We start from the raw sequence: 26,577 nt of genomic DNA on the forward strand, positions 1-26,577 counted from the left end.
AAGAAGAGAACATATTAAGTATTGCGCCTCAGAGTTCTCTATGAAGTGCAGTTCTGTAGTATTCCCATTGTTTGTGTTAACGTTATTTACACATGTTCCCATAATTCCAATAAATTCCAGTTATAATAGACCACCAGGATCCTCCAGTGTTCAAGATGTATACTGCATCTCTGACTCTGGTGGAATTGGGTGTCAAGCCAGCAGGTGAATAAGAGGTTACTGAGGAGTCTGACCATCTACATTACAGTCTCTGGAAACCCTAACTTTATCAGTTTAAACAAAGCCCTCCATCCCCCCTCTCGTATTTCTTCATCCCCCTATCAAAAGTAAACACACACTCTCATACGTTAAGAGGCAGACTGCCTTGCAGTAGCAAGAAACTGTGTGCATGTGTGTGTGTGAGTGTGTGTGTTGGCTTGTTAAGCAGGCGTTTGGATTAATCTGTAGGAACCAGATGCCCCCACCGCGTTCCTTTCAGCCCCTCCATTAATTACACCAGTACTAATAACGGCTTTAGTGTGTGTCTGCGTGTGTGCTACTGTGTGTGTCCCTGTGGGTATAACTGAATCCAATAGCGATAGGTATTGAGAAACAGGGGAGAGCCTGAGTCACACAGAAACCTATAAGATGGTAATGGTAATGTTTGTGTGCCTATCAAAACCCTGTAACTTTAAAACTGTGCTTTTGTGAGAAACATCATAAACTGTGAACACATATATCACAACATCCACATGAAAAAACATACCAGCTGGGCAGTGGTTGGTTCTGTGTTCAGTCAGCTCAGCCAGACAGTCAAAGTCCTGTTGACAGTTGTCACAGGTGAAGATGGACTCGTCATCGAGGTCATCGTCGTGATCTCGGTCATCGCGGTCATCGTGATCCTCTTGTTCTCCATCCTCAGTGCCCGCCCCAGGACCTTCTTTGGACTCTGCCTCTCTGTCAGACGCCGGGACTTCTGAGGACACACACAACAAATGAGTTCATCCGTACATGAGTTCAAAAGCTTACGCATGCTTGTTGTTAGTTACCAGCAGTAAGTTTCAAAGATCTCATTGACATATTTATTGTCCTCGCTCTTTCTATCACAATTTAATTTCTTCTGGATTTTTATTTGCACCAATTATATTTATTGGTCTCTCTACCTGCTATATTTTACCAATGATATGTGCAACTTAATTATACTGAGAGTTTAGAAAACATTGCTCCAGTATGTGATGGAGAGTGTGTGTGTGTGTGTGTGTGTGTGTGTGTGTGTGTGTGTGTGTGTGTGTGTGTGTGTGTGTGTGTGTGTGTTCTGGTAGCAGACAGGGAGAATGTGAGAGGGGACCAGTGGAAGGCTGTGTCGGCCCAATCCTCAGTGCTCCATTGTGTCTCCATTTTCACACCTTATTATCACATTATAAACGCTGAGGATCCAATAGGAATGACACTGAAGACACTGAAATGATGGAGGGAAGGCAAGAGGGAAGGGAAAAGAGAAAGAGGAAGAGAAAGAGAGAGAGAGGGGGGGAGAGGAAGAGAGAGAGAGAGAAGAGAGAGGAAAGCGAGAGGAGAGGAGAGAGGGGCTGAGGGATAGGTAGAGGAAGAGAGGAAGAGAAGAGAGAAAAGGAAGGCAAGAGATCTCGGAAGAGATTATAAGAAGAGGATAGGAAGAATGAGGAGATCTCCTTCGAGGGAGAGCTTCTGTCTTGCTCTTCTGCTCCTCTCGCCTCTGCTCTCTCTCCCGGCTTCCTTCCGCCCCTTCCTCCCTCTCTGAAAGGAAGAGGAAGAAGAAGAGGAGAAGAGAACAGAGGTGAAGAAGGAAGAGGAGAGGAAAAGACAGTTAAACAGTGTGAAAAGAGAATGTAGGAAACATGAATGAGTTGAACTTACATGGCTACAGATTCAGTGAATAAAATACATTGTGTGCTTTGTGCACACTGTTTTTTTACAGGCTTCACTGGCTCAAATTATTTAACCTCACAGCAACACCCAGAGAATAACTCAATATAGCGCAGACAGTCCAATGTACTAGACCAATCACGAGAACAAACCCAGTCCAACATGGTAAGTACCTTGAATAATGAGGAGCACTGAACAATATGCCAGTAAAAAAAAGAGCAAAAAGGGTAGAAAAAGTGTTAATATTCTACAACAATAAAGCAATTTGATACAACAAGAACAGTAATTACAGCCCCCAGAACGACCATAGAGTTAAATCAACCACTTGAAGGCTATTGCATTGGATATTTTACAGTCTGCGCACCTAACAATCGTGTAACTCAAATCTCCGTTACTTAATTTTTGAAGCGCCAGCCATTACAGAGAATCAATAACCTCCATTACTTTTAATGAAAATGGACTTCCTTTAGTGACTGCAGTTATGGGTCAAAAAGGATTAGGCTCCAATTCAGTTTTGTCCATTAGGAGCTCCCAACATCATTTTATGTGTGTAAGCAGAAGATAATGTTTTTCCCTCTTATGATGTGCTTTTCTTGGCGCTTCATCTATATGACTTTGTTAGATTTTACTTAGAAAAAGTGTGACACCAAAACCTGGTTGTCAGCTCAGCATATCTGAGCAGGTACAAATCATTCCACTGGTTTACCATGGGATCATTTCAGGTCCAATAAAACAAAAGAGTAACAGTAGCTTAGTCAACGAGTTTAAGAGAGAAAGTGAGACCGATTAGAGTGTGGTGCACAGGCTGATTTATTATGGGAGAGGTGTGATGGGAGAGGGATGGAGGGATGCTGGGAGGTGGGGAACAAGGGACTGAGGTGATGGGGTGTTTGGGGGGCTGCAGGAGAGGAAGACACTGATGGAGGGATAGAAAGAGGGATAGATGAAGGGATGGTGAGGAAGAGAGGGAGGGTGTTGGCCATCTGTCCAGTGGTGAGAGCACCGTCTGGCCAGGGAGAGAAAGTGGCCCCTTGGCTGACAAAGCCCATGCACACTCACGTGCACACTCACGTGCACGCTCACATACACACACGTATTCTGCACACGCCGGCCACACAAATAGACACAGGTACGCATGCAAACACACACAGATGCGCACACACCAGAGGCCCGCTAACTGGATACGAAAATGCGCACACACATGTACAAACACATATATGTGCCTATGCTGGAATGTAAATATGGGCAGTTGTGTTGTATGGCTGACAAAGACTCCACCAGATATATAATAGCGTCACTACTTCTTTAAAGCCTTTTGTTCATAATGCAGTACGCTGCACATTAACTATGGGACAATGAGTACAGTCTGATCCATGAATGAAAAAGATCAACGCTAAGAATTTAAATATTCTGGACAAATAATCTATAATCTACCCTAGCAAATTTTTCACATCTGTTTTAAAATGCTGCATTACACATTCTTCTTATCGTTTTGTTTTAGGAATGAAGAAACTTTCTAGAGTTGTTCCGATACCGACACCAGTATCTGAAATACCTCATACAGCCTAAAATGCTGGATTGGGTATCGCTGAATATGCAAGTCTATGCTGATCAGACATGAGCGTAATATTACTAGATTTATTTATTTAAAGTTCTTTTTCATTTACGACGGAATGTCAAACTAGATCATTAAAATAAAGTGTTATGGCATTTATTCATCCATCCATGTTTTACAAAGGGTTTTTCCATACATCGATGCTAGCACAGTAAAAATACAGACGTCACACATTTATAAATGCCTTTTTTGGTAAAGGTCCTGTCACACATATCCGTATGACAGAAACTTATGTCGGTGCATACGAAATATCGGCAATAGGTTGATATATATTAAGGGTAAGTTGTGATCGTTTGAAGGACGCAGACGTTACGCCGAACACGCCAGACATACACAGCTCCGTATGGCAGAAACATGCCAGCGCATATGAAAAGTAGCTCAAAATGTGTCAGAGTCTAAATACGTCCAACTTTTCCAAAGCGGTGTTGTAGCTGACGTATACATAACGAATACATAACGACTTATTATACGTATGTCAAACATTGATAGCTTATCACTTACTTATTTAAAACGTATCAGAGCGTCTGGCCAACGGAGCTAGAAAAGCGCCATCTGGTTCACGTCATGCTGATGCTGGAGAACGGCTAACATGCTGAACGCTAGCTGTATTGTAGAAACACGTTTAATAAGTTACTCCGTCATCAGGCATAATATTAACATAGGGTAGGAATAGGGTATCCACTCCTTATCAATCAATTGGCTGTAGGGTTCACCGTCAGCCGACGTAGCCCATATCTAACGTTCCTCTAACGTAGTCACGTAGGTATTCACGTACTATAGTTACGTAGGTAAATATTCACATACGTATTCCGTATTCACGCACGTCTAACGTAACGTAACGTCTGCATATCTTATGAAGCACACATCAGGTACGTCCGGTAATTTTGAACATGCTCAAAACATCAGCGGTCAACAACGCACCCCAGCGTAACACAGTGAGCTCTTAACGAATACTACTTATACCTTACCTTATATCAACGTACACCAGCGTGTTGCCGATATTTTGTATGCTCTATATTTTTGTATATCTTATGTATTCGTTGGGTATTCGTCTGATACATTTTGTATTAGGAAGTGATGCTCTATCAATAGGTTAGACATGCGTATCTGTATACGTTCACTTTTCCGATCCGATCCGATGAAAAGTTGGACGTATTTGCGCCGGCATACGTTTCTGTCATACGGATATGTGTGACAGGGCCTTGAGCGATGCAAAACTTGTTTAAGTATAAATTATTGAGTTATTGAGTGGCTTAAGATAAATTCCACAAAGTTGACATTTAGGCTTGAAAATATAGTTTTGTTTAATGTTCAAATGTAAAATCCATTTTTGGGACAAAGAGAATCTACCAAGTATGGATTGGAAACAATATAAATGCTCTCTTCAAATTGCTTTGCGTCTTTTTAATATTTTTTCAGTGCAGCATCTCCTTTGTGTCTTTCAAAAGCAAGCACACACAAACACACAACACACACACACACACACACACACACACACACACACACACCCCAGGGTGCCCTGATGCCAGAGGTGAGGGCAGTGCCAACTCCAGTGCATGCCAACACAACCTGCTGTCATAGCAACAGAGGGAGGAGCCAGATGAAACCCTCTCCATCTTGCACCCTTCTATCCTCAACTCTCCCTCCTTTTCCCTTTGAGTGCTTTTTGTTTTCTTGTCTATTTGTGCAGTGGTGGGATAAAGAGAGAGAGAGATGGGTGTCAGAACAGAGGAAGATAAAGGGATGAGAGAGGCTAACACAGCTGGTGGTGTTTCTATTTGCATATGGGTCTCCACACATGGACAGGATAATTATGTGTCCTCTTATGGATCTCGGAGTGAAGTAGGTGGGAGGCTTAAAAGAGTATGCCACTGTAAGCTCGTACTAGATACAGTAGCTGTTATGATCATTACCACTGTGAAACTGTGACAAAAGATCTCCTGGCTAGTCCACAGTGTGTGTGTCAATTACTGTGTGTGTGTGCTTGAGTTGTGTTCTTAGTTCTTTAGTACAAAGGCAGGTCTAAAATAGTACATTCTCAAAGGGTCACTACAACAAGCACAGGGTTGTCTGACATCCAAAACTGAGCTTTCTGAAAACGTTTTTTAAAGAGAGTAAAACTCTGTTTCCTGTTGTGGACTGGATAGGGAAACGGAAGCTTGTCTAAAATGTTGACGCTCAAACACAGTCGGCAGTAATGTTAAGAAGCCAACTAGCTGTTTCCTTAGGTTGTGATCACTCATTGTACGTCAAAGCAAAGCACAATACAACTGTTGTCATTAAATCATATTTATGTTTACGATGTCAGAGATCTGTGCGAGCATAGAATAGTGATGTTTATTGACATCTCAGTGCAGCAGCACAGGAATGATGGTTCATCTTGGTTTACAAGCAGCATAATCAAATTAATGTCAGGTCCAGGGACCTCTTACAGGGGAGAAGAATTTCTAAGCACCTGCCTTAAAATGAATGAACGAATCAGCAAGTTCTTACTATCATTTGTACTCTTCGATGTCATGAACTATTTGTATTCTAAAACTTTTCCACCTTAATACTGTTTCAGAGTGATAAACCAAAACATATTTCCATTTGAATCAATGTTGGTCTCCTGTTCTCAATAAAACCAAACTCAATATAAGTGTTGTCATATTTTCTCAATCTAGCTAGTTTGGGCTTAGCGTGATTTAAATACTGCTCCATGCTTGCCAGAAAGCTAGCTGGCTAATAAACCAAGCTAAGTAGCAGCAACAACGGTGTGTTGCAAGCTAAGTGAAGTGACAGATTCATGTGTCACAATCATTTCTAAAATTGGCCAAAAGCTAACGTGGGTGGGAGTGTTGAACACGATTAGCCTGTTTTATTGGCGCAAATTGTCCCCATATGTAGATATAAACTTTTTAATGATACAGCACAATTTTATAATTTATAGCAAATTATTTCACGGACCCTTTGGCAGAGTGCCACAGACCCCCGGGGGTCCCCGGAGCGTGCTTTGAGAATCAAATCAATCAATCTACAAACTGAACATTTTACAACAAATATCACAAGTTTTTGGATGGAAGTTTTGGATACAAGTTTTCACATGTTAACAGTTTTCAGGTGTATCTGCATTAGCTGGATATGGTTTTATAAATCTTTCTTGCTCATCATTCTGTTATGTTTCTCAAAAATCCTTCACATCTCCTTTCTCCATTTCTACAGCAGCCCACCCCCACCACACCAGAAAGAAGCAGCAGGCCTACTTAATGAAAGCAGGCAACTCCCATAGGTGCTAAGGGTGCGGAGGGATGTGTGTGTGTGTGTGTGTGTGTGTGTGTGTGTGTGTGTGTTGTGTGTGTGTGTGTGTGTGCTGGGCTATTGATTGAATAGTACAACTGTGGTCCCTAGCAAATAGCATGTGTGCACCATCCACTCGCAGTCTCGCTTTCGTTCACACGCAAAATCTGCATATAGCTATAGTCACTTGTAGACATACGAACACACACGCTCTACAGAGAACCATTATCTCTGAGTCACAGACTGTCCCTATGCCAGGAATAACTGCACATTCTCCATCTCTCACATACACACACACACACACACACACACACACCATGTTATATTCTTACATCATCCACAGAGACACACAATAAGTCATAATTACATCCGGCCGTTAAACTACAGAAAATATGACAAATACACATTCCACTACTAATTAAAAGCCAGAGCAACATGAACAATAAGATTCATTATTTTCACCTAAAAGCAGAAGATTTTCTATCGGTCCTTGAGTCACAGAGAGCCCTGCTGGTTTTTATTCTAGCCATGTAATGAGGGACTGAATCACACCTGGGATGCACAGTGAATGCAATTAAAGGAAATTAACTAGCTGGTAGGATAGAAAACCAGCAGTATCCTCTGTCCCATAGACTACGATTGAAAACAATTGTTTGGGTCTGCAGGAAAAGAGGGTGTGTATATGCAGCAAAAAAAACTAAATTGAGTCTCTTTGGCATTGCCACCTCTTTGTGTAAAACAATGAACACAGATTGTGTGTTTAAATGTCGAAATGGCATCATAATCAGGATTTCAGTATCTGGATTAGGGATGTCACAATACCAGAAATTTAGTAGCCATGTACCACGGTAAAAAAATAAAAACTCAATAATGGAACTCCAGTTAACGTTAGTGGTTAGTTCTGTTATTTAGACAAGCAGGAGGGTGCTGCCCACTGGCTGCTAACAGCTAACGTCAACTAGCTCCCCTGCCAACTTCAACACGGGTATGTTGTTCCCAATGTAGCATTAACAAGAAAAAAATAGGTTGAAATTCCTAGACGCCCAGGGAAGATATCTGTTCGCCTTAAACACATTTTCTATCATCCCCGGGACGCCATTAGTCTTGAGCCCCCTGGTACCTATGGTACTGTAGAAAAACGAGTACAATCACGTTTTCAGAATCGACTTGATACCGAAGTATTGGTAATCGTGACATCCCCAGCCTGGATAAAGGTATTTGTCTACATGATAAAAGGGAAATGCAGCATACGGGAACATTCACACAGCCTAAATATTCAAATCAATGACAGCATCACTTACACAATTCTTCCCTGGATTAAACATCACAGCAACAACACCATGATCACTTTTAACTAATATATATATATATATATATATATATATAGATATATATATCTATATCTATATCTATATCTATATAGATAGATATATATATATATATATATATATCTATATCTATATAGATAGATATATATCTATATCTATATAGATAGATATATATCTATATCTATATATATATCTATATATATCTATATATATATATATATATATATATATATATATATATATATATATATATATATATATATATATATATATATATATATATATATATATATAAAAATTCCTTACTATATTGATCTATGAAGCTCTGGGGCTGTAATGCATTCATGGACAATGAACTGGCCTTTATCACAATCCAGAGAAATTCCTATTAAGGCCTGTTTTTAAGACACTTTCAATATACAGGCATCTGTGTACAAGCAACATCAGGCAAGGTTGTGGAGAAAAGATGTTTTTACACCGTGCGTCTCTAGAGGCACAGTAATAAGCCATATTCTTTGCTGTACCCACCAGCCTCAGTAACCTGAGGACAATGGGCTGTTTATTAACAGCTAAAAATATAAATATATAAATGGATAACTCAGGAATAATGAGGTCACTTTGCATATATGCAGCAAAGATATATACAGGTGGTGTGTGTGCAGTGTATTGATGCATGTATGTGTGTCTGTATGTGTGTGTGTTTGTGCACACCCTGGGTAATTAGATAAAGAGAAGTGAATTAGCAGAGTCCACAGTGCAGAATGATGTTACACAGCCTAACCACGCCTAGCTGAGACCTACTAATCACCACTCGTTAGGCTCACATAAGCGTGTGTGTGGATGTGCGAGTGTGTTCCTCGCATGGGTGTGTTTGTTAGCTGTGTCTTTTCTCATTACACATGTTAAAATTAGTTCATTGTGGTAATTAGGGAGCTAAATGTTAATAAGCTTCAAACATACTGAGTAGGAGAGAGAAAGACGGACAAAGACAGAGGTTGTGTCCCCTTTCCCCTCACAAAAGTGGGATATAAACTGAAACAAGAACCTCCAACATTGGATCAGAGTGCACTCAATATGGGCACACTCCATTCCACAGTCTGCCTTTGGTTTCATGGCACTTAGCAGTTGCCAAGATAAGCTAGTGGGGACACAAACTGGAACACCAAAAATCAAAACACAGTCAACATGACCACCGTACATCTCTATATATCCTCTGGGAAGAAAACTAGGGAACTAATGAACACTGGGAAATGTTCTTGAACCGCCCCTGGGTGATAGAAGTGCACTGAAAGAGAGTGCCAGAGCTAGAGTGAGACTTAAAGGGGAATAAAACATACTGTAATACTGCAAAGGTAAGGTAGTTAATCAAGTGTTAGATTTGGCAGCCCTGGAGCTGGTACTGTGGCCTGTCTGGGACACACTCAGCTCAGAGAGATGTATATCTGTCGGCCAAGCATACGTAAAACACACACACGCACACATCTATGTCTGTGTAAGCCTAAAACAGGCATCAAAGGTGGGGGGAAAGTGTGTGTGGAGCTTCCAGCAGAATGTTTAGAAACCAAACAGTCCTGACACAAGGCTTTCATTCTGCTCCACATCGCACTCCACATTGGACCGGGATTCACTGGCACCTGGCTTGGCACCACCACCTTCAGCAGGGCGATGAACCAGCCATGAGGATTAAATCAGACCTGCTTCACATGGCTTGCTTGGAGTGCCCAGTGGGCGGCGTTTTCCTAGTCAAGACCTTTTAGTCAGGATCAGAAGCATAATCTGTGACGTGAACAGTTACTCTATATGCGCATACAGCACAGTTTGGTGGCATTCTGGCTCTGGGTATCTCAAATTTAACGGTGATATTTACAGAGTGAAAAAAGACTACATGATCTGCGCTCTTAGTTTGAGTTTGTTGACGTATTGTTGAAGTTTTACGAGAGGTTAAACCACAGGGGTTATTCAATCTGTCCTCAATTTAAACACGATATTACAGTGAGGTTATACGGCTGGTCAGACAGTAACTGTCAGCACAATGACCCACCTATTTGAGCTCAGAATGTTTATAAGTGGGCACATACAAAGAATGGTGGTCACGTTTGGCACTGAGTGCACACTCAAATGCACACTGACACACACAGGCTGAACAGGTGCAGCCGGACACAACAACACAGGCCTGCTCTCTGTCTCTCAAGAGAATTACTCCCCCACCCCTCTCTCACCCTCTGCCTCGCTCTATTTGAGTGTGTATATGTGTGGGTGGCTATATAAAGAGGCCATCTCTCCTCCCACCTCATGTTCTTCCCCCCACCATAGCCCGTATGTGTGTGTTTTCACAATACAAGGCCTCTCCCCCCGGGAGGAGATCTGCTGAGCCACGGAGTACCAGTCACACACAAACACACACCCGGATACACACTCACCCACATGTATATGAACATACAGACCCCTGGGAGGTGCTGCGGCAAGGGAGAGAAGCACCCAACACCAATGTCTGGAAACAGGATGATGAAAGAGCCACTTACGTCATGGAAGGTAGCAGAAAAGACAAACAAACACATACACTGTATGTACACAAAAACACACATAAATTCAGCCAGACAAGCAATGCACAGACTCATGCAGATCGGCAGAAAAGCATACTCGCAAACAAGTTAACAGCTGCTCACTTATTTTAATTTTTGATGCTCACACACACAAAAATGACACAGACACACAAACAAAGGGCTTAAATGCTGCAATACAGACAAAAACACAGATGCACTGTGCGCTGTCACAAGCAAGCAATAATAGTTCACACACACACACTGTTTTCCTGTGGTAGCCTTGGGGAAATTAAAACTACATTATGGACCTCCAGAGGGTATTGGTGAGGGAGGGATAGAGGAAGAGGAAAAGAAAGAGGAAGCAAGAGAGAGCAAGAGAGAGCGAGAGAGAGAGAGAGAGAGAGAGAGAGACGGAGAGAGACAGAGAGAGACATAGAGAGAGAGAGAGAAAGAGAGAGAGAGAGAGAGAGAGAGAGAGAGAGAGAGAGGAGAGACAGACAGAGAGAGAGAGACAGAGAGAGAGAGACAGAGAGAGAGAGACGGAGAGAGACAGAGAGAGATAGAGAGAGAAGGACGTATAGACTAGATAGATAGAGAGATAGAGAGAGAGAGAGAGAGAGAGAAGAGATAAGAGGGATAGAGAGAGAGATAGGAGATAGATCGAGATGAGATATCGATAGAAGACTTATAGTAGATATACTATATATACTAGAGTAGCTATACATATATCAACAGGAACGATATCTCTGCTAGATAACAGACGACCGAGAGAGAGAGAGAGAGAGACAGACAGAGAGAGACAGAGAGAGAGAGACAGGAAAGGAGAGTGTGATAAAGGAAGATAGGGCCAGTGTCCTGGTTTTCTCAGCTCTGGCCATCATCAAGATATTACAGTGATACTGTCTGAATCGGCATTCATTCTCTCACTTCCTCATTTGTAAAACAATCTTTTTAATTTTCCTCTTAAACACTTACATCTTACTTAATCAACATTCCTCACTCTCTGTCTAACCTTATAGATGTATGGATGGATACAATTCTCTTTACATCCTGACAGCAATCAATAAATCTAATGTTCTTACAAAAAAAAGAAAGAAATCTGGTATCTGCGTCTGTAATGATTTATTGGGAAAAAACAAGTAATTCTATGTAAAAATAAAGACATTCAGCACCCACATAGTCACTAGAACTGTGAAAATACAATCCAGATTTTTGGATAGATGAAAAGTGACAATGTTCTATTTTTGTTGCCGTTTTGGGGACATTTGTTATTTAAAATTGCATTACGGTAAAGTGAATTGATGTTCAAACAAACACACTTTTCTGTTTCCTTCTGTAATCTGATAGGCGGGGGGCAACTTTCATATCATGCACACACACACACACACACACACACACACACACACACACACACACACACAAGCTGTGAAGAACAATAATGCAGTAAGGTCTCAGTTTCTCAGTTTCAGCTTGGGGACCTGACAAACCTTTTCCATGATGACTCACTGGCTCTTTCTTTCTGTATGTGACTCAGTGTGTATGTTGTCCAAGAGAAACAGTAAGAGTGTGTATATGTGTCTGTTGTCCATAGTAGACTGTCAAACAGGAATAAAAAAAAAAAAACACGAACACAGACACTCACAAACACACACTTGCCTCTAAAGTGCACTCTTGCCTGGCGAGACATGTGTAAAGTCTGAACAGATTCCTCTTATAAACAGGGCAACTCTGCTGCTACCTTACATTTCCAACTCTTTCTGTATCATTTCCTTTCTCTGTCCTTGGCAACTTTGCTCTTTTTCTTTTCCCAGCACACTGGGGGAGCGAGGGAACAAGAGAGGAAACAGGGGAGGAAGCTAGGGGACAAGTTGTTTTTCTGTCACAAGAGAGACGGAGGGTGTTGAGGCACCTTCGACCTCCGAGGGCTCCTCTCTGCGGCAGAAAGGCCAGGAGGGAGGAAAGGAAAGGAGGAGATGTAGGAAGGGGGGAGAGTAGGTTAGCTCGATGCTATTCCCCTTTGAGTCACCCTCCCACCTCCCTCTGCCTTCCCTCCTGCGGGTCTGTCCAAACTCAACACACATTTTTCCAGAGAAAGTGAAAGCGAGAGACAGAAAAAAAGAGTAGAGGAAGGATAGAGGGCGACTGGAAGTTTGCAGTATGGGACGGTATATCTCTCCATTCTCTCTTTCTCTCTCGAAACAACGTCTTTTTTTTCTTTATAGTCTGCTTGAATAAGGGATATTCTCACTCCTTTTCTCACTCTGACAGACACACACACACACACTAATGTGAGCCCAGATAAAAAGTAGAAAAGGTAAGAGACAGAAGAAGAGAGACAGACAATGAGATAGAAAGACACAGATTTTATAAGGCAGGAAGAGACGAGCATGCAGAGAAAGAAAGAAAGAAAGAAAGAAAAAGACATGCAGAGGATGGGACAGGGAATTGATGGTAAAATCCAAATTGAAAGAGTGGCTGAGTAAGGGAATATGGGACAGTATGTTTTTTTTTATGGGAGGAAGAGTGTGAGATAGAGGTGTGTGTGTGTGTGTGTGTGTGTGTGTGTATGTGTGTATGTGTGTATGTGTGTGTGTGTGTGTGTGTGTCATGGGACTCTAGCTTCCTGCAGGAACTGACACACACAGCAGTTCTAGTGAGCCACCCAGGACCTCAGTCAGCACCCCCCTTAACACGCACACTCAGACACACACTCAGACACACACGTGCACACACACACACACACACACACACAGCACCCCTGGAGGAGAGTTAGCACAGGTCTGAGGAGGGAGGGGGGCAAGGATGGGAGGGTTCAGTACGTCATAGACACCCCAAGGGTCATACTTTCCTATCCTTCTATCCCTGTAGAGCTGAACGAGAGACGGGGCAGCAGAGGTAGAGAGAGAGATAAGTGCATATTTACCACATTCAGCAGTATCTTATGTCCCTGTTGGGATCTCGTCAGAGGAAGTGTTTAACTGTTCTCTGATAGGCTGCAAACCAGAGCAGAAAAACTGGCTACAGCTGACAAACAACTACACTAGTCAAAGGCTTTTTGCCATGGTTTGTAAAATATGTATTTTGATATTTACTAAGTGGTAATGAAATAAGTGAGACAAATGTTAATAGCTTAGTTGTGCAAGGGTTAGAATATGGAACCAGCAGATGCACCTTTTTTCACCAAGAAATCTTTGACTCATTACGATACTGCTAAGAAAACACTAAACCTACTAATATGATACTCGTCCAGTCCAGTCATGTATGTATGAATTCTAGAGCTTTAATGATGAGTCGTCTAATCAATTAGTCAATTGTCAGAAAGTTAATCTAAAACAAATCCGATGATTGAAAAAAATTAACTTTTTAAGCAAATTAAACAAAACATTTAAATACTTTGTGCTTTCTTTAATCAAAAAAGTCACACTGAGTTTAAAAATATGGTGAACTGCCTTAATAAAAATCTGATCTAAAGTTCTGAGTGGTTAGGGTTCACACTAGATTCTTATTCTTTTTATAATAATGTGTACTTTAATGAACACATTTCACGCAAACCAGGAGAGCCACCCAAAGTCTACTCTCATATGTCCTCTGTAGTTGTTCGGACATGTTTTTGCCTTCAAATTTACTATAAATAAAACAAACCAGTGAATCCATATAATTGCCATCCATCTATAGACACATGAACTTCAGGGTTCAGGGCTGGGTCAGTTCCTCTTCCATCAAGGCAAAAGGGTGAGTGAGGACAATTTAAAATGTCCATGTCATGGTGGAAACAAGAGAGAAGGGAGGATAGAAGAGGGGAGGGAGAGACAGTGAAGGAGAAATACAGCAGTTGGTTTGGAGAAAACCACAAGGAAAAACAAAATCCAAGAAAAGAACAAAAGGAAAAGAACAGCCCTACCATCTCTCTGACTTCCTCCCAGGATATCACTAGACCACAGAGAGTAGTGAAAAAGCACTCAAATCTCTCTTGTCCCCCCTCCACCCATCTCTCTCTCTCTCTCTCCATATCCCCTTTGTCATCTCTCTTTCCATTCAGTCTGACTCCCGAGACCAACTCTGTCTCTTTTCACATCTCCCGCTCATTCCTTCTTTTTCTCTTCAAATCTCCGCTCTTTTCTCACTTATGTGGTTTTTCACCAATCCCTCCACCCAAACTCCTCTATGTTCGCTTCATCTCTCCATCTTTTCCTCCTTTTCCTCATTGATATCCCTCTGAGCAGGCCATTTTAAGCCATGTGGAATTCATATTACAAATGGTGAGCGTCTGTGTGTTTGTGTGTGAGAGACGTATAGACTTAAGCCACTCATGTGGATCTGACAGCTTGCTGGAACTCGATTACATTATCAGTGTGTGTGTGTGTGTGTGTGTGTGTGTGTGTGTGTGTGTGTGTGTGTGTGTGTGTGTGTGTGTCTGTGCGCACAAACCTGTCTGGACAGTTGATTCATCCCAGGTCCCTCTGCACTCTGAAGACTCCCCTTCTTCTACCGCTGAGGAGGAAGGAGGAGCAAAAGTTACAAATAAAATGTATGTTCAGTATGTAAAAGGTCAGTCAGATTGAGTAGGACCAAAAGCCCAACATCTCAAGCCAAAATGTGCTCAATCTCATACACCTGAAAAACTTTATAGATGAAGATAATCAACTATTTTCATAATTTATTATTTTCTTCAAGTAAAAAATGCCTAACATGAATGGCTTCTAGCTCAAACTACTTGATGATGGGCAAACAAAATATTTCAGATAGAAATTAGAACAGAGTGATAGTGAGTCTGTTTATAATAAATCCAATAGTTTCCACTACACTTTTCCAGTAATAAGTGTTAGTTGGTTCTCTGAATGTTCCCCTTTGCCTCCCCAACTTTGGATTCAAAGTACAAGCAATCTCTCCAAACTATGCTCGCTACATTGGCCGTTTTATTGGAGGGTTGTTGAGTCTGCATGTATCTACCTCTGCAAAAGCTTATCCTCTGTAACACCCCTAAAAATAGACCAAGGAAGCAACAAACATGCAGGTTTTGACAATGTCCTGAGATCTCGTTGACACACCAACACAGAGCTGATCAGAGCTGGAATGTGACACCGACTTCCTGGATACAACAGGAAGGAGGGAAGTACAGCTGGCACACAAACAGGAAATGGCTGGAGCCACCACACAATGGGGTTTCCTGTACACCCCCTCCCCACCACACGATTCCTCACTTCTCACTTACTCACCTCTGTCTCTGATCTCTCAAAATCCTAGTTCTCATCCTGCTCCCCCCAGTGACACCCCACCCCTCCAACTCTTTATACCTCTCCTCATATTCCTCACTCCATATCCTCATCAGCTCCCACTTGACCCACCCCATCCTCACATTTAAGCAAAGCCAAAAGCTCAAATGAAAACAAGAAGTTATAAATCAGTGAAGTGTTCCTTTTACAAGAAAAACAAAGGGTTGAGATTTTCCTTGTTTCAGTTCAACCCCATGGTGTTAACTTGTATCTACAGTCAAATATACTGTATGCTGTATATACTGTGTGCTCAGGCCAAATAAGGAAAGATTTGGTTGCTAAATATATGGGTGTTCAGTTTTCCCTGTTAGTTATGAAGACTATTAAAATCTAAAAGTCAGAAGTTGGTGGTGAAGCCACAAGACAAGCCCAGATTGAGGATAAAACTTAATAAATATACAAAACATAAAATGATATACTGTATATATATTTTTAGATAGATATAAATAAAATGTAATCTTGTTCAGTAAATGTTCAGTTCTCTTGAAATAATGGGCAAAGTCCCTGCATTTCCAAAAGGTTGAACTGCACTAAAAAACTGTTTGATTGCTATAGTTGCTATATTGTGAAAGTACACAGCATTGAACATTTTACATGTAACTGTTCAATAGCAACTAACAGCGTAGAGGAGCGACTTCATCTTTTACTGGTCAAAGTTAACACCAGTCTGCTTTGTGAAATTCAAATGAAGCATTTCACAGGGCTGGTGAACAAGTTCCAAAATAGAGCGGTGAAATCACCATGCTCGTCACATCCAGTGAAAACAGAGACTAGGCTGCGAGTCATTTCTTCACATCCATTCACAAAGTCAAAATGACTAACAATATTAATGTCAAAATTCATTATAATCCAATTTATTAAAACTCAGACACCATAATGAACAACACCAAACAAACACTAACATATCTACTGCATAACAAATATAGTTATAATGATTTATTAAAATCAGCATATTTAGCCACATCTTAACAGTTTTGGAGCATTTGTCCTGCATTATGTTCACTCAAGAGAAGTCTTTCCAATAGAGAGATCGTTAACTCTAAATAACTACCTGCTCCTGATGTGTAGTTGTTCTTTACTACAGGGGCCAATTAAGCATATTACCACAATTCTGACATTGCAAGATTTACTATATTGGTGGACCTACTGTAAAGTAGAAGCAAAACTGGGCCCAGAGCTGTGATAAATATGAAGACCAAAATCATTTCATGTCTTCCACAAAAATATGGGGAAAATCTTGATTTACTGCTGCTTTGTTGATACTACACCACAAAAACAAACACAAGCCAAGTGTTGCTCCTCCCATAACTTGCAGGCAATTATACAAGATAACACACACAATATATATATATATATATATATATATATATATATATATATATATATATATATATATATATATATATATATATATATATATATATATATATATATATATATATATATATATATATATATATATATATATATACACACATATATATACACACATACACACACACACACAGAGGTGCTCCAAGGCAAATCAGGCCCACACTACAACACTAATAGCCAGAAAAGACAGGCTGAGGCGCTGTCTAAAAATAACAAAAGAAATGTATCTTTAATCCTTATTTTCAGCCCCAAGATTTGTTTGTTATATTTGATGAAGTGAGAAAGTGTCAAGAAACACAGATCAAGTCCATCTCAAAACAATGGTCCTGAGGTTTGCTTTCAGCGTGTTGCATGTTGCATTGACCCACAATTCAGGACTGACTTCTCCTCCTCAAAAACTAAAGAAACAAACCTGGGTCAGCATTTGGATGAAGTCTGAAATCTCCCTTTGAGAGTCTGGGGCTGGAGCTCGTTCTGAGGGCCAGATGTAGACCACAGTGTGCTAATAACGGACTAATGGATCCCAGGACAAACACATTTGCACACACAGCACTGAAACACAGACATATGCACTCGAGACAGACCCACAGAGGATTTTGACTTGAAGGCTGTGCGTCTGCCTGAACAGAACCCAGCGCGGATAGAGACCTCCCACCATGACTAACACGTCTGCCAAACACAGCAGACAGAAACAGATGAGAGAAGGTATGTGAAGAGAAAACCAAAAGAAAAACAAAGTACTTCCTCTAAGTTAATAAAAAGAGGCATTCCTCTAAAAACACCTTATATTACCCTGCTATTAAGCCATGTGTTGAGTTGTAAGATTAATACAATACTACCTTCAGTATCTTCTACACTCTACACGTGATGCATTAATCTAATCCAACTTTAATGCCACAGCACCTGTTTCTGAGCACAGCACACGTCTCAGCTCTCTCCCTGACTATATTATGCTTCCTCACTGACTTTGATGAAGGAGGAAGACTTTCTGGAACCTACATGAAAAGAGGGACCTATCACTATCACTTATAGACAGAGATCTGAATCAAAGGTTTCACTTTCTGACAAGCAGTGTTCCCTGCTGACACAACACTTGAAACGGCTTGTTGTGACGGGGATTCTTCATATTCTTTTCCCAGCAAATAAAATAGGTGGAATCATGATTAAACAATATTTTTTTGGTAGTTATGGAGAGTTTGGGATGTTATAGAAAGACCTAGAAGTACTGGTAACTCTGCCTCTGATAAAAGCCCATTTTTCCTGATGAGACTGTAGGGAATACAGTGTGTTTCATTAGCCAAGTAACATAGCTTTATTTAGATTCCCTTATCCTCCCTCTGTCCCCCCTCAGAGACACACACACCGTTACTGTGAACCCTGCATACACCAGGGGGGTCGGTGGAGGGTGTATGCGTGTGGCTGTGTGGGAATGGTTGAGCATGCTTGCACATACTGTACGAGCAAAAGGGGGAAGAGCTCGATTAGATGTGTGTGTTACATTTAGAGAGAGACCTGAAGTATGTGTGTCTGTAAGGAAAAATACAGCACTACTAGAGTTTCATACAAGTGATAATGAAATATCCTCTAACCATGGCTTTACATTTCTAAGGCAAAAGGAGTTTAAGAATGTTATGTAGTCCACTTCTTGAACAAAATACTGCCCCTTTGATGCAAGTTTCTTTATCAGTTTTGATATCAGACAATGTTAGATGTGACTTGGTCTTTCACAAGGCGGCTCAGGAGGGCTATAACAAAGCTATAACAAAAATTCAAGATATCCGCAGCTTAGAGTCTGTGGTTGGTGCGTGAACAATTAATTACTTCTAATTAGCCGCACCTGTCCTTGGTCCTTTAGTGTGCCAAACGCAGGTGTTTTCACTTGTTTTGCCTGATTAGGCCTCTAGCTCATACAGTGTGTGGATATGTACAGCCTGAGCTACTTCAACATCTCTATCACTTTCCTGTAAGGTTTGTTGGGACTGTGAAGAATCATTATTTTTAGTATGTGGAGTCTGATGACACACTGCGCCTAATCAATCAGAATAAATGAAAACACCTGTGTGGATATGCAGGAACTAATGCTTACAAACTAATCTTATTGTCATCAAACAGAAACACTGACAGTGTTCTTTACTTTAACTAAGGTAGAATCTTATTTTAGGCTAAACTTTTTACCAAACCAATTATTATTCCTTATCCGACCTAATTTTAATGATGTTAGTATGTTTTAGTCATTTACACCCTTTTAATACACCCCAAAGTACAGAGGGGAAAAAAATGAGAATCTTGGCTTCCAGAGGTTCACACATCTATATGGGATGAATAATTGTGATTTTAATGTCAGGTTACACCATCCGGGACATATACACACACACACCCACTTGCAGAAGTAGCATACCTGTAGGCGAGCCTACAATCATTGCCATTGAGACAACAGAGGCCTAGAGATCAAACAGTCTGACAGCTGAAAAGAAATATGTAATTTTCTATTCAAATCTATAGTGAGCAGTGCCATGAGGTCCTGCAGATGATTAGACAGGCTAGTTTGACACAACGTTTCATCTCCTAGGACATTTTGTCATTAACAATAATGAATAATGGTGGCATTGTGCAATATTAGTACCTTTATTAAACTCAGACCAGCTCTTGCATGCAAAAAGACAAACCCATTACAATATAATTTCTTAATGTGATAAAGGCAGAGCCTGTACTGGCTTAATAGTCATCCACAACTGCATGTAGACTGTATGAGATCCTTTTCTTTCAGGCGATTGAACACATGTGGCCATCTTACAGCCCAGGAAATATATGTCACTACCATCTGTTGTGTCTGATTTTAGTAATGCACTGCAAATATTTACACATGGGTTCAGGACGGAGCAATTAATTACATTTTCCGACACAGCACCTGAATCTAGTCTTACTGTTCTAGTAACTGTTAAGCTGTTCAACATTATTACAATGTACTCATTGAAGAGTATGTGGCCAAAAATCTGACTACAAAATCTGACAGCAGAGTTTCTTCGAAAATGACAGTAATGTGAAGAGTACTTGATTGGTGATATAATCTACACATGCTGATCTATCTATAGTGACCCAACACAATCCCCTACAATACGTGTTCATTCTGGGTGGAAAAGAGGGTCTGACCTGCTTCTATTAAGCTTTCCTGGCAATGAAGGATTTAAGAAGAAGTTTGTTGTACCGGAATAAAGCACTCATAATGGAAAAGCAGGTTAACTATAGTGAAGTTGGCATATAATATCTCAACAGTGAGCTATAGCTGTTTGGCATGCTCCAATTTTATTTCTAGAGTATATCAGAAGAGAGGAGAGGAGAGGAGAAAGGAGAGCTGCTTAGTGGTACAGAAACAGCTATATAAAGTTATGCATCATGATGTTATCATAAACAAATATGTACACAGCTGTTATTAATTATACACACACACACACTACAAAGCAGTCCAACAGTACATCTCTCTCCACTGTCTCCGTTCTCCATCCTTTCCTCCTGTTTATACAACCTCATCTATTGTACTTCCCTTCCTCCCTCCTTTACTTAACTATTGTGTCTCCCCTTGTTCATTACCCCATCCTGCCATCTTTCTTCACTATTGTCTCTCTCCTTCCATCTCTTAAGCGTTCCCCCCTGACCACTGCTCACCCTCCCTTGCTTTGTTCTAACATCCATCCTTCTCCATCACCCATTTTCAATTTCTCTTTTGTCCCTCTGTCTCTCCTTTTCTTTATCACCTCCACACTTCCTCTGCATTCACCCTCATCTTCCACATTCCCATTCCCATTTCCTTCCCTTCCATCTTTGTCTCTCCTTCTCTTCTGTCCCATGAAAGCACTTACAGCCTCAATACAAAACCCTTTGTCTTTTTTCCTCCTAAACAACACATGTACGCACGCTATCAGGGCCATTTATTCCCAAGGCAGCCCAAGCCTCTGGTGTTCCCAGATCGCTCTGACGAACGGGTCACTGTGGCCAATCATGCATTGGCCAGGCGGCCCAGTGAGGCGGGATGTGGGTCAGTGTAGCCAATGATACGTTGGTTCTTTTCCCAGAGGGGTAGGCTGATTGACAACTGGTGCTGGACAGACGTCAGGAGGGTAATTGTCATCCAACTCTCTGTCTCTTTATCTGTCTGACTCTCATCCTAGACACTCCTCTTTTTTTTTTCTCCCTCCTCCCTTTCTGTCTCGCTCTATCTCCCCCTTTTACTTCCCCTCTCCAACCCACTTCCTAGCCCCCACACCCCTCCCACCTCTCCCTATAGCTCCAGAGGGACTCTCTCATTGGCTGCCCTTCCTGTCCCTCAGGAACGACTTTGTGACGCTACTGGCCGAGGGCTGATGCCAATCTCCATCCCCAGCCCGCCCCCCGGGAGCACCCCTAACTTCAATGGCCTGTGTCACACACACACACACACACACACACACACACACACACACACACACACACACACACACACACACACACACACACACACACACACACACACACACACACACACACACACACACACACACACACACACACACACACACACACACACACACACACACTTCTAGCCAGGGGACGGGGACAGAAGCTGATTAACCAAATACTTTTATCAGCAGTAAAACCGCTCTCTCTGCCTGCCTGCATTCTGAACAAAACAGCCTTAAAATACATAAACACACACGCAGACACACATACCAAGCACTGAGTCACTGGCCAGAAACACCAGGCTAGTCTGGGGTTTGGGACAGTGTGCGTGTGTGTGTGTGTGCATGCTTTTGTTTGTGAGAGTGTGTGTAAAGGGACAGAGGTAGCAGAGGGCTTAGATGGATGGCAGAGAGAAAGAACAACAACTACACAAAGCCTGGCGGACAAGCTTCATCGCCCTCTCTATCTTTCTCTTTTCTGCTCCTCCTCACTCATCCTTTCTCTCCTTCTCTTTGATCCACAAATCTGATTGTGTTCTCATAGTTTTTGCTATTTTGTTTTACCTTCACCAGTCACAACTTTTCTTCACGGTTTTACTTCCCTCTGTACTTCCAGCCCAACTTCCCTCAATCTCTTCACCCACACAACTTCTCTTTTGTCTCTCCCTGTATATGAGGTCATTGTGGTTTTAAACCATGCTGTGCTGTCCAGCTGAGATGCTATGCAACATGCCCAACATCCCCGAACGCACCCCCAACAACATATGACAACATTAATCGCCATGCTCCCTTTGTTTGTTTTAACACATGCCTTGTAAAAAGATGATTGATGTAAGACTGAAAGACATGAAGGCCTGAAACAAAGTGAATGAAATCACTGAAACAGGTGTTAAAATTAAAAGCTTTCTTGTTTTATATCTTTTTTATAACTCCAGTGAACTATTCATACTTGTGTAGGGGTTTTTCCAAGTGCACATACACTAACACATGCATGGAGTAGTCTGTATACAAAAACAAGCACATTCACAAGTATTTAAAACCAATAGCTGCTTATTAACACACAACAAATTCACCCCTCTCCACATACAGAACACTCATTTTTACACACGCACACACTTGATGTTCAGGGCCAAACAACACAGCTTGAGATTAAAGAGCCTCTCTGATCTGACATTTGTTTTTCTGTCTGTCAGAGAGTGTGGCGGGAAAAGTAATCAATAGCAGAAGAGACGTGGAGAGGAGAGGAGAGGAACGAGAGTCTGGAGTAAAGGGGGAACAAATTGAAATATATAAAAGAGAGTAGAGTGAGTAGGCAGGAAATTGGAAATCAGAGTAGGAGTGGAAAGGTGAGAGAGAGGTGAGGATGAAAGCACCAGTGAGGTGAAAGTAGAGAGGTGAAGGAGGGCAGCGAGGAGAGAGAGATGAGGAGTAGGACAGAGAGAGAAAGACAGGGCAGGAAGAGGAGAGGGAAAGCATTCCTCTGGAGTCCCTCGACTCTGGGGAAGGCTCCAGAAATAACTGAACTAGAAGTTCCCCCAGCAGCCTCCACACACACCGTTACAGACTGGGACACACACACACACACACACACAAGTCAAATAAAAGGCACCAAGTTCACCATTACAAGAGTGAGCTTCAAAATGAACAGACTCAAATGTTTTCAAGAACATCTCAGAAATATCATGAGGTTTAGCAGTTCACTAGCGCACGCGCACACACGCACACACACACACACACACACACACACACACACAGGAGGGTGGAGGGGTAGGGAGGGGAACATAATTGCCTTCTCTTGTAGTACAGGCTGGGGAGTGCTTTTTGACTGAAGACACCAATTTCACGCTAAGGCATTATTTAGCTTGATACAAACTTGATTAGGCTTTACAGGAGAGAGGAAGGGAGAGCGACAGTGACACAGAGAGGAAAAGGGAAATAAACAGCTTTGTGTCATGCCGCATCGCTGGCGGATAGATTAACTTGCTCGTCACGCTCCTTCTGGGAGTAACAAGAAAAATATACACACAGCGCGTGTGTGCTTGGAGCGTGGCTGGTTGTTTGTTTGTTTGTTTGAGTAGATGTATAATCAAGCATCTTATCCTAAACACAAGATGTAGTTTTTTTAATTTTCAAAATAATTGTCCTTTTTTCTTTCTTTGTTTAATATTTAAATGATATTAACCCATTCATGCAATTATTATATGATGATTATATGATATATATTATATGTAATTTTTGTATGTTTGTTTTTACCTTTGAACAAGTAGAAAATCATGGCAATCATTTTTTATTTCAATATATGCTATTTTTAAGGAGTTACATATCTGTCCACTGCAGAGAACGTGCATCAATGATGTAAAAAGTGATACAATAAACTCAACCAAGGTCTGAAAAAACACATGTCTATAAACATTTACCAAGAAAAAATGGTAAGAATACACATAAGAATATTAAATAAGAAAAAATGATGTTTTTCCAAACGTTTTTTCAGTTCCATTGAATCACTTTTTCTACCGTTGATGTGTGATGTGGGTCCACTGCAGTGGAAAACAATCAATCAACTAAGGCTTGAGAGTGACCCAGTCATCGACAAGGTGGTAGCCAAAATGATCAATATACTGTGACAACAGGGCGATCTACAGTAATCTTCAAGAGACAAGTGCTAAGGTTTATTAAAATATAAGGCTATAGGCAACATGCGTTAAACTTAAGTGCCACCTATATGCGTACTAAAAACAAAAAAGGCGTTACAGATATTATTCTCCTACTGAGATCTATTACAGCTTGTTAGTTATTTAACTACTTTACCAATGTAGTAATTAGCTGTTTTAGGATCAGAAAATGTCCTATTACTAACGGAGAGGAGGATGGATGTTTTAGTCCCTAGACTGCTTATCAACTCTGAGTCTAAGGCAGACGGAACTTCTGCATTTTTTAAATTGGCGAACACACACACACACACACACACACACACACACACACACACACACACACACACACACACACACACACACACACACACACACACACACACACACACACACACACACACACACACACACACACACACACACACACCTTTTATTAGGGACTGGATGTACAAGAGACAGGGTTCTTTCAGCGCAGTACAAGTAAAGTCACTCTGGCTTTTCTGAACCAGCTTGTTTAGTCATAGAAGAGCACATTTGTTCTCCTAACCTCAAAAAATATATCCTAAAATCTTGAGAATACGCAAAGGAAAGAGAACATGGTGTATAGCAATGTAATTCATTTGAGCTTGTTTTCGATTGTTAAATAATGGCTACAAATATTACTTTACAATTACCACATTTACCAAGTGTCAGCAGATAGTAGACTTATAAGACTAGTTGGGTAAAAAAATATATATATATTAGACTTTTACACTTTAAAATAAAATATAATTTTAGGCTACAAAAACAGGGGGTAATTAAATTGAAAGGAATTAATATGTCACTGAAGATGGAGATTATATGTAGGGATGATAAATGATATACAATTTCTTTCACACCCTTTCTATTCTTATTCAGCATGGAGTCCCTCTCTCTCGCGGCCACTCTCTTGCTCTCTCACTTTCGCCTGCTCTCTCCTGCTCCATTGTATGTCTCACAGCAGGAGGCCCTTGCCTTTTGACTGGGAGGTGAATGGAAAGGAGTTAGAAAAACCAACTGAAGACTCAAGCACTAAAAAGAAGCATTGGTAAGTCTATAGTGGGGCGCACTACAAAGACCCGGCAGAGTGTCCAATAAAAAAGGAACACAACACAAGCAGCTTGTTCTGTTGAAGACTCCACACTCTGAGGACAATGCACGTTAGTCTGGGTCCATTGTGTGTGTGTGTGTGTGTGTGCGTGTGTGAAAAAGCTGTACATAAAATGCAACTATGGTGACATCAAGACGGTAGGAGTGAAATGGATCATAGAAGTCACGGTTCGGATCATATCACAGTTTTGAGTGATGGAACGGATAATTGTTTTGATTAGCTAAAAAAAAAAAAAGAAATCTGGTATATAAGGCTCTAGTCTAACTCTTTTCACCACCGTCGCGTAAACCATCAAAAATTTGAAATGTTATCCTTTTACTTTGTTACAGTCATCTATAGTGGTTATTTGCATAAAAACTACAAAATCCAAATGATATGTATGATAATAAATGTGTATTTTTATTTAAATATTTTTCTTTGATTTAAAAACTAAATCTTGGCAATAATAGTTTAAATGATGCATTATAAGCTGCTTAGAGATAGTGTTAGGAAGTTAAACAACTCATAATTCTTTAATATCTATTTTATGTTGCTGTGAAAACATCTTCATATTCAAACAACTGGATTTATTCAAGGTTCTCGCCAAAAACTAGATTTTACATGATTGCATTTGAACACATTTTGATAACGTTATAATTTACCTTTGCCTAATAAACATTTTTACTGAATAGAGCATGAACGCATCATAATGTTTCTCAACGGAACCTCACTGCAGGTAACAATCAGCAGTAGAACTTTTCTTTACACTGATGGCTGTGTAATTAATCTGTGGTTCACATGCGTGCCGAACCACGGGAGAGGATCTGTACAGATCAACAGCGGTCCGTTACACTACTACAAGATGGAACAGACAGAAAAGTATTTTTATTTTCTTGCTTGAAGCTTACTTTGCAAAATAAAGTTGCATACCTGCCTCAAAACCTTAAACTGAAGAGGTTCTGCGGGGTCAGACCAGGGGGCATAGCGCTCTACAAATCCACACACACGCACACACTTCCCATTTCCCAAAAGTCACCCTTTCATCAACAGCAGCATGTGTGTGTATGTGTGTCAGAGAGATGGAGGGTAGCCAGA

General features: G+C 41.0%; 1 protein-coding gene across 8 annotated transcripts in view; it reads right to left on the reverse strand.

Annotated features, from left to right (window-relative positions):
* znf423 (zinc finger protein 423) overlaps window positions 1-26,577 on the reverse strand; it is a 141,243-nt gene that overhangs the window by 105,030 nt on the left and 9,636 nt on the right. For all 8 annotated transcript variants that reach the window (XM_029433708.1, XM_029433710.1, XM_029433706.1 and 5 more), the window contains exons 2-3: window positions 15,072-15,134; window positions 746-955 (exon numbers count right to left, since the gene is read on the reverse strand). In XM_029433708.1, coding sequence (XP_029289568.1) covers window positions 746-955; window positions 15,072-15,134 — 273 coding nt within the window. The remainder of the gene's footprint in view (window positions 1-745; window positions 956-15,071; window positions 15,135-26,577) is intronic.

The sequence above is a fragment of the Cottoperca gobio genome, chromosome 6 (genome assembly GCF_900634415.1).
Source record: "Cottoperca gobio chromosome 6, fCotGob3.1, whole genome shotgun sequence".
In the NCBI taxonomy this organism is placed as follows: domain Eukaryota; kingdom Metazoa; phylum Chordata; class Actinopteri; order Perciformes; family Bovichtidae; genus Cottoperca; species Cottoperca gobio.